The following is a 9170-nucleotide window of genomic DNA, read 5'->3' as shown; positions in this document are numbered from 1 at the left end:
CTCTCTGGTGTCCCATTACTCTCTGGTGTCCCCTCACCGCCCTCTGGTGTCTCAATACTCTCTGGTGTCCCCTCACCGCCTTCTGATGTCCCCTCACCGCCTTCTGATGTCCCCTCACCTTCTGATGTCCCCTCATTACTCTCTGATGTCCCCTCACCGCCTTCTGATGTCCCCTCATTACTCTCTGGTGTCCCCTCATTACTCTCTGATGTCCCCTCACCGCCTTCTGATGTCCCCTCATTACTCTCTGGTGTCCTCTCACCGCCTTCTGATGTCCCCTCATTACTCTCTGATGTCCCCTCACCGCCTTCTGATGTCCCCTCATTACTCTCTGGTGTCCTCTCACCGCCTTCTGATGTCCCCTCATTACTCTCTGGTGTCCTCTCACCGCCTTCTGATGTCCCCTCATTACTCTCTGGTGTCCCCTCACCGCCTTCTGATGTCCCATTACTCTCTGATGTCCCCTCACCGCCTTCTGATGTCCCCTCATTACTCTCTGATGTCCCCTCACCACCTTCTGATGTCCCCTCATTACTCTCTGATGTCCCCTCACTGCCTTCTGATGTCCCCTCATTACTCTCTGGTGTCCCCTCACCACCTTCTGATGTCCCCTCATTACTCTCTGGTGTCTCCTCACCGCCTTCTGATGTCCCCTCATTACTCTCTGATATCCCTTCATTACTCTGGTGTCCCCTCACCGCCTTCTGATGTCCCCCAATTACTCTCTGATGTCCCCTCACCACCTTCTGATGTCCCCTCATTACTCTCTGGTGTCCCCTCACCGCCTTCTGATGTCCCCTCACCACCTTCTGATGTCCCCTCATTACTCTCTGATGTCCCCTCACCGCCTTCTGATGTCCCATTACTCTCTGATGTCCCCTCACCGCCTTCTGATGTCCCATTACTCTCTGATGTCCCCTCACCGCCTTCTGATGTCCCCTCATTACTCTCTGATGTCCCCTCACCGCCTTCTGATGTCCCATTACTCTCTGATGTCCCCTCACCGCCTTCTGATGTCCCCTCACTCTCTGATGTCCCCTCACCGCCTTCTGATGTCCCCTCACTCTCTGGTGTCCCCTGACCGCCTTCTGATGTCCCCTCATTACTCTCTGGTGTCCCCTCACAGCCTTCTGATGTCCCCTCATTACTCTTTGGTGTCCCCTCACCGCCTTCTGATGTCCCATTACTCTCTGATGTCCCCTCACCGCCTTCTGATGTCCCCTCATTACTCTCTGGTGTCCCCTCACCGCCTTCTGATGTCCCCTCACTGCCTTCTGATATCCCCTCATTACTCTCTGGTGTCCCCTCACTGCCTTCTGATGTCCCCTCACCGCCTTCTGATATCCCCTCATTACTCTCTGGTGTCCCCTCACCGCTTTCTGATGTCCCCTCATTACTCTCTGGTGTCCCCTCACCACCTTCTGATGTCCCCTCATTACTCTGATGTCCCCTCATTACTCTCTGGTGTCCCCTCACCGCCCTCTGGTGTCCCCTCAATACTCTCCGGTGTCCCTTCACTGCCCTCTGGTGTCCCCTCACCTTCTGGTGTCCCCATTACTGGTTTCCCCTCATCGCCCTCTGGTGTCCCCTCACCGCCCTCTGGTGTCCCAATACTCGCCGGTGTCCCTTCACTGCCCTCTGGTGTCCCCTCATTACTCTCTGGTGTCCCCTCAATACTCTCCGGTGTCCCCTCATCGCCCTCTGGTGTCCCATCGCCCTCTGGTGTCCCATCACCCTCTGATGTCCCCTCACCACCCTCTCGTGCCCCTCATTACTCTCTGGTGTCCCTTCACCGCCCTCTGGTGTCCCCTCACCTTCTGGTGTCCCCTCATTACTCTCTGGTGTCCCCTCACCACTCTGGTGTCCCCTCATCACCCTCTGATGTCCCCTCATCACTCCCTGATGTCCCCTCATTACTCCCTGGTGTCCCCTCACTGCCCTCTGGTGTCCTGTCACCACCCTCTGATGTCCCCTCATTACCCTCTGGTGTCCCCTCACCTTCTGGTGTCCCCATTACTGGTTTCCCCTCATCGCCCTCTGGTGTCCCCTCACCGCCCTCTGGTGTCCCCTCAATACTCACCGGTGTCCCTTCACTGCCCTCTGGTGTCCCCTCATTACTCTCTGGTGTCCCCTCAATACTCTCCGGTGTCCCCTCAATACTCTCCGGTGTCCCCTCAATACTCTCCGGTGTCCCCTCATCGCCCTCTGGTGTCCCATCGCCCTCTGGTGTCCCATCACCCTCTGATGTCCCCTCACCACCCTCTCGTGCCCCTCATTACTCTCTGGTGTCCCTTCACCGCCCTCTGGTGTCCCCTCACCACTCTCTGGTGTCCCCTCATTACTCTCTGGTGTCCCCTCACTACTCTCTGGTGTCCCCTCACCACTCTCTGGTGTCCCCTCACCACTCTCTGGTGTCCCCTCACCACTCTCTGGTGTCCCCTCATCACCCTCTGATGTCCCCTCATCACTCCCTGATGTCCCCTCATTACTCCCTGGTGTCCCCTCACTGCCCTCTGGTGTCCTGTCACCACCATCTGATGTCCCTTCATTACTCTCTGGTGTCCCCTCATTACCCTCTGGTGTCCCTTCATCTGCTCCATGTCCTCTACTCTTTCTGCTAGCAAAGACCAGTGACTGCGGCATGGGGGCCACACCTGGGATGGACCCTGGAGGGGCAGGCATGTGGTTCCTTTGACACTCCACACAGAAGGCCCATGCCTGGCCATGTTCAACCAGTGGGATGGAAGGGGGACACTGAACCTTCTGGCACAGGGTGGGCTCTGGTAGGGGGCAAGAGCCCAGGAGACTGTGTGGTTTGTCCTCAGCCTCTCCTGATGCTTCCAGGGCATGTCCATTTTCATGTAAACTTAAGAGACAGTGTCAACAGTAAAGAGCCTGCTGCCTGCCCTGGCCTGGGGTCCCATGAGTAAGCAGCTCTACAACAGCCCAGTACAGTGGGAAAACTCGCCCATAAAACACTGACCAGGGCCAGCCACGGTGGCTCACGCCTGTAATCCCAACACTTTGGGAGGCAGGTGGATCACAAAGTCAGGAGTTTGAGACCAGCCTGGCCAATATGGTGAAACCCCATCTCTACTAAAAATACAAAAATTAGCCGGGCGTGGTGGCAGGTGCCTGTAGTCCCAGCTACTCGGGAGGCTGAGACAGGAGAATCGCTTGAACCCCAGAGGCGGAGGTTGCAGTGAGCCAAAACCGCACCACTGCACTCCAACCTGGGCAACAGAGTGAGACTCCGTCTTCAGAAAAACAAAACAAAACAAACAAACAAAAAAACACCGACCAGGCCCCTTCCTGTCCAGAAGCTGTGATACCATACAAACCCGTCTACCTTATTCAGGAAGGTGCCTGAGATACTCCAGATCCTCTGGCTTGGCCTGGACACAATCAGGGTGTCCATGGAGCCCCAGAGGCTCTCCCTGCTTCCTCAAGCCTGGGCCAGAGAAGCCCTGGGGCCTGACATGCAGCCCCTCCATCCAGCAAGGCTAGGCCTACCCCAGCCTGTGCAGGAGGGAGAAGTGACAGCCAGTCTCCTTCCTAGATGTCTGTCCCCTTGGGGGTCTCCGCAGGGTTGTGGCTGCTCTCCGGTGGAGGGAGAGGCTCCGGACAACCTGACCCAGGTCACCTCTTCTCCCCTTCCCATATCCAAGGAAGCTTTGTAAGGGCCCAAAGGGTATAGGCAAGACCAAGGCCAACAGGGTTTGGGGAGAAGAGCTCACGGGACAAGGATGGAGACAGGCCCACAATGAGGGCACAGGGAGGGTCGGCAGAGTTGCACACTGGCCTCTGAAGACCCAGCCCCCAGGCTCCAAGGTGACGAGATCTTAGATAGCATTTCTGTTCCACGGGGTAGTGCAGGCTGTTTGAGGAAAAAACCTGCAGCATGGGGTATGGGGTGGGGGGGTGTGGGGCACAGCCAGTGACCTTGAAGGATTCAGTGCACAGGATGTAAAGATCAAGGTGCCCCCAACACATGCCACACACGCTACCCTCACACACGCTGCCCACGAAAGGCCTCAGAACACTCGCTCCTGCCCCACATCCACACTGCTCAAGTCCAAATCAAGTCCTTCCTGTGGCACAAGAGCCTGTTGCCTCCTCCACCCCAGCCCCCAGGGACCACTGCCGAGTCCCAGGTGCTGCAGGGCAGACGGGGACCCAGGGACAGAGGCTAGAGCGGACACCCCTCCTGGCACCGATGGCTTTCACCCAACTGGATCAGAAACATGCTTGGCAACCAGAGATTAAATTATTCACATTGCAGTAAACTTCTTTTTAAGGTCTCTGAGAGTTACAATAGGAAAATCATGTGCAAAACTGACAGCCGTCCAAGGGCCCAGCCGACAGGACTGGCTCTCCCTGCCCGCTCGGCCGGGCCCTCCCCGAGCGGGGACACGCTGCAGGGCTTGGCTGAGCCCTGGTGGACAAGGCAAAGAGCCTTCCACCCCGCAATGAGGCTCGTGTCCCTCGGCAGCTCCCTGCTCCTTCACAGTAGAGGACCTGGGCCGCCCGGGGCCATCTGCGCCAGGAGCCTCTCCCTGGCCACCACCAAGGGCTGACACGCAGGTCTGGGCAGCTCCTTCTGGGAAGGCCTACGACGACTGCGCGGAAGGTGTGGGTGCCCCCCATCCACTGTCCATCATGCTGAGTCCTGGTCCATGCTGCAGCCCAGCGCCTCAATGTCGCTGCTGATGTCCGAGATCATGCGGTCCCACTCATCCCCCTCTGAGGGTGCCGACCGGTCATCAGAGCTGCCCGTGGCCCTGTTCCCATTGGTGGTGGAACTGGATGTGGTGCTCAGGGCCCGCCGGTGCCTGCCAAAGCTGTCGGTGATGATGCCGCGGCCATCCTTCACGCCAATGGTCTCCAGGAAGTTCTCGAAGTGCTGGCTGTCCTTCTCAGGGATGAAGGGCCTCAGACCTGCAGACACACAACACCCAGCATGGCACCACCAGTTCGGCTCAGCCCACTCAGCTCTTCTCTCAGGGCTCAAAGCCCCCTGACAGGGCCACAGCTGCCCCTGGTGCATGGCCTTGGGGACCCTGATGCCATGCTCACTGCATCTAGCATCCTGGTTGAAATCATGCTTCCTGGGGCCAGACAGTTTGGCTAAAACCTCAACTCTTGACAGACACTGCTGCTGGCCCTGACAGCTTACTGCCTCTGCCACATGCACACTCCCTGGCCTCAAGGCACCAGCACAGGCCAAGAACCTGTGACCTCCTCTCATTCTCCATTAGTCCTCACAAAGTCCCCATTTTACAGTGGGGAAAGCTGAGGCCCAGAGCAGTGCTCAAAGCCACCTGCTGGCACCCGGCAACAAGGGTGCAGTCCTCAGAGGCAGGCCTCATGCCAAAGTCCACTGTTTCCCTGCCATGACCTAGGTGACTGTCCCAACTCAGAGGGCTGCCCTCTTATTTGGGAAGCCTAGTGTGTCTCTCAGAATCTCTACTCCCTGCTGTGGAGGGGCAGACAGAGTCCCATGCCAGGAGGCAACGCAGGACCCAGCACAGAAGGGGCAGGCACTGCTTAGACAGAACCTATTGTATAGACAGGCTGCCCCAGCCTCCAGCCCTTCACGCTCCTAAGAGCGGGGAGCCCTGGGCAGGCAATCCACATTTGCCACTGTCAGGTCGGTACGACGGTTAACAAACCCACCTTCCTTGGTTTGCAGGGAAAACAGGCCAGGACCCAGAAGCCTTCAACTGGCTGCTAGCAACACATTACCGCAAACTTGCTGTGTTCTAAGTGTCGGCAGAGGGAAACCACAGCTAAGTCACCGCCCCTGAGAGGTGTGGGGCCAACATCCAACTCTGCTGCTCAGACCACACAGCCCTCTAGCCACACTGACCTAATGTGCCGAGCATTTTAGGGGTCTTGGCAAACGCTGGTCCTTCCGCCTTGAAGTCCTACACATTCACCAAAACCCATGCCTCTCTGGCTCCTCCAGCACTGTTCTCCTAAATCTCAGGGTTGTGTTCACTCCCAGCCCTGCTCCTGGGGGATCTCTGCTACTTCCTGGCAGGGCCCACCCAGCTCAGCTTGAGTTCCCAGGAGAATGAAGGCCTGTCGGTGGGCCCCCAACAGTACCTGGGAAAAGCCCTTCTGACTAATCACGGCAGATTCCCCGATCTCTGGACTCTGCTCTCATGCCATCTCTGGTTCAAATCTCCCATCCCTGATGGAGCCCCTGCTGCACCCACTGAGGGGTCCGTGTGCACATTCCCAGGAGGGATCAGCCTCTCCAAGCCAGGTTTGGACAAGCCACCCTCTTTCCAGGGCCCACTCACCAAGCAGCAGGAACTTGCGGCTGTCCCCGTAGAGCTGCCGCAGGTTGATGCAGAACTCGTGGATAGAGGCCCCATTGCGGTACTCGTGCAGCAGCGCTGCAAACTGCTGGATCTCCTGTGATGACAGCTTGGTGCGCAGCTGCAAGAGAGCAGAGCCAGATGGGGGGCTGGGCACAGTAGGCAAGAGTCGGCAGTCGGGCCCACCTTGCCACAGCCACTAACCCCAGCCGGAGCACCAGCTGTCTCTGGCTTCACCTCTGCACAGGCTGGGGCATCAGAATGCCCACAATGTGTCCCCATCCTACCAGACCTGGCACGGGGCCACCCACAGGAGACCAAGGCACCTGGGCAGCTCCACTCTCCTGAGCTGGAACACAGAGTGCATGGGAGGGACAGGAGCCAGCAGGGCAGGGTGGAAGTTGGCAACCTGGCCCAGGGCCAATGCCTGTGCCCTTAGGCTACACACAGGCACACAGGCAGATCAGGAAGACTTGAGTTTGCAATGACAGAACTATATAAGATGGGGAGGATAAAAATGTCTGGCCATGTGGCCTTGCAGGGGCCACCGTTCCCTCCCCTCCCCCAGGACCCAAGCACAGGCCCACAGTCCAGCCCTGATGGCCACAGCACTCCCAACTCAGCCCCACTGACTGATGCTCTCCTAGACTATCCCCAGGAAAAGGCAGTGATGTCAGCAAAATTGACCAAGAGTGCTCTAGGTGACCTTATTCACTGCAGCCTGCCCTGCACTGCTCCTCCTCCTCCTCCCCTTCCCCCCATCCTCCCTGGGGTACCCCCTCCCTCATGCAGTCCAGCGTCCCTGCGGTGGAGGCCTACCGTCAGCATGTAGTCCTGCAGCAGCTCAGTGGCGCTGGCGCTCAGCTCGCTCTCACTGATGGTCTTGCCATGGGGTGACGCACCACCCACATCCACAGATTCAGGGAAGCAGCTGCGAAAGAATGTGGTATGTAAGCGGGTAGCTTCTCCGACCCTCCATCCCACACACGTTTCAGGAAACCTAGTCCATGCCGTGTGTGTGGGTCCCTGTCCTTGAACAGAGGAATGTAAGTGATGATGATGATGAGAGGAGAGCTGACCGGGTGTGCAGGGTGGTCAGCTTGGCCTGGTCCTGGGGCTCCCCGGGGGCGTGGCTCTGAGTTGGGCTCTGAGTGAAGGGAGGGAGTACACAGGTCAAGGCAGTGGGCAGCATTGTTGGGCAGGGGGAGGAGCCGGGGTTGGGGAGGTGGCAGGAATGGAGAGCGCGAGTGGGTGAACTACTACAGAGCCCCAGGCGGTGGCAGAGATGGGCTGGAAGGCCAGCGCCTCGGCAGGCTCGGGCAGGGGAACAGCTCCATCCAACATGCCTAATACAAGCTCACTCTTGGGAGGCCATGGGAAGGTAGGCAGGGAGAGACAAGAGGGACAGCAAGGGCTCTAGAAGTCTATGAGGAGAGGGCGGCGAGCCAGGCCTCAGCCATTCACTAAGCTGGGGACAGTGGGTCTGGGGATGGCTTAGCGAGGGTGAGCTGAGATGGGGGAGCTGACTGGCTGCAGCCTGGACAACACCAGACAATGCATTTGGTGCATGTCCCACCACAGGGCTTGGTGGCATGTACACTCACAAAGTGCTGGCTTCCACCTCGTAGGTCTCCTTAATGTCCACTTTTGTAGAAGAGTCATCTGTAAGGAAGATGCAGAAAACTAAGATGACTTTCAGGGACATAGTGGGGAGGCATTTTGAGTCCAGCCCACTGCTGTATTTACAGGAGACAGCGGCAGCCCTGGTCTTCAGGGACCCTGCTGTCCTTCATCAAGCTGCCCGCACTCTGGAATGTGCTGTGTGCCTCAGGGCAGGGCTTCCCAGACTTGAGCCCACATACACCCCTCCTGGGGATCCTGGCAAATGCAAATCCTGCTGCAGGCTGGGCTGAAGTCCACATTCACCCATGGCCAGAGCCAACAAAAGCTGTCTTTGAGGTATCACTCATGTGCCAGGCAGGGTTACTGGGGCTTTGTCTCCTTTAACCCAGGCACCTATCACCCCTGTCTTCACTTGTAGATGAGGAAGTAAGTCAGAGAGTTACGCAACTTGGCCCAGGTCACACAGCAGAAACCAAAGTCAGAGCCGGGCAGTCTGACTCCCCATCTGAACCCAGCGAAGCCACAGGATTCCCAAGACCCTCAGACCAGCAAAGGGTCTGGCACTGAGCAGCTACATTCAACAAATGACATTAGGTCCGTGTGACACAGACTGTAATTTGCTATTTCAAACCTGAGGAAGGCACATTTCACACCAGCACAGACAGTGAGTGAAAGCTTTGTGAGCGAGGCAGGTGAGTGTTGCAGAGAGGGTAAGATTTTAAATGAAGCAGAGGGAGAGGCTGGGAGATAAAAGGGACATTTCTGGCACTAGGAACAAGGTAAGTATGGAGGGCAGAATAATGACCCCCCAAAGACGTCCACATCCTAATCCCTGGAATTGGTGAATATGTTACCAATTTCAAAGGGGAGTAAAGGATGCTAATCAGCTGACCTTGAAATAGGGAGATGACCCTGGAGAATTTGGGTGGGCTCAATGTGATTGCAAGAGTCCTGAAATGCAGAGGAAGCTGACAGTCAAAGGAAGATGTGACTGTGGAAGAGGTCACGTGGCTGGCTGTGAAGACAGAGGAAGGGCCATGAGCCAAGGCATGCAGCCGCCTTTAGGAGCTGGAAAGACAAGGAAATGGCTTCTTCTCTGGAGCCTCCAGAAGGAACCAGCCCTGTGGACACCTCAACTTTAGCCCAGTGGGACCCACAATGGACTCTTAACGTATAGAATTATAAGAGAATATATTTCTGCTGTTTATGCTGCTATGTTTT

The 9170-nt window shown here is 57.1% G+C and overlaps 2 protein-coding genes across 12 annotated transcripts in view; one reads left to right on the top strand and one right to left on the bottom strand.

Annotated features, from left to right (window-relative positions):
• The first annotated feature begins 621 nt into the window (after positions 1–621).
• LOC107975789 (DNA-directed RNA polymerase II subunit RPB1-like) lies at positions 622–2717 on the top strand. Its single transcript, XM_016957422.4, has one exon. It carries the CDS (start codon positions 708–710, stop codon positions 2619–2621), a length of 1914 nt encoding a protein of 637 aa, XP_016812911.2. The 5' UTR covers positions 622–707; the 3' UTR covers positions 2622–2717.
• Positions 2718–4262: 1545 nt separating this feature from the next.
• Positions 4263–9170, bottom strand: part of CCM2 (CCM2 scaffold protein) — a 76215-nt gene continuing 71307 nt past the window's right edge. For 7 of the 11 annotated variants that reach the window (XM_519079.7, XM_003318418.5, XM_063814213.1 and 4 more), the window contains 4 exons: positions 7931–7988; positions 7146–7257; positions 6309–6447; positions 4263–4938 (listed from right to left, as the gene is read on the bottom strand). In XM_519079.7, the coding sequence (XP_519079.3) occupies positions 4658–4938; positions 6309–6447; positions 7146–7257; positions 7931–7988 (590 nt within the window). In that variant the 3' untranslated portion in view covers positions 4263–4657. Of the gene's footprint in view, positions 4939–6308; positions 6448–7145; positions 7258–7930; positions 7989–8841; positions 8965–9170 lie in introns of all 11 variants that reach the window. The other 4 variants (XM_009453024.5, XM_009453026.5, XM_009453025.3 and 1 more) reach the window with 1 other exon arrangement.

Source organism: Pan troglodytes, chromosome 6 (assembly GCF_028858775.2).
Source record: "Pan troglodytes isolate AG18354 chromosome 6, NHGRI_mPanTro3-v2.0_pri, whole genome shotgun sequence".
Taxonomy (NCBI): Eukaryota; Metazoa; Chordata; class Mammalia; order Primates; family Hominidae; genus Pan; species Pan troglodytes.
The sequence above is the reverse complement of the archived record's forward strand: the minus strand, read 5'-3'. Positions and strand labels throughout refer to the sequence as shown.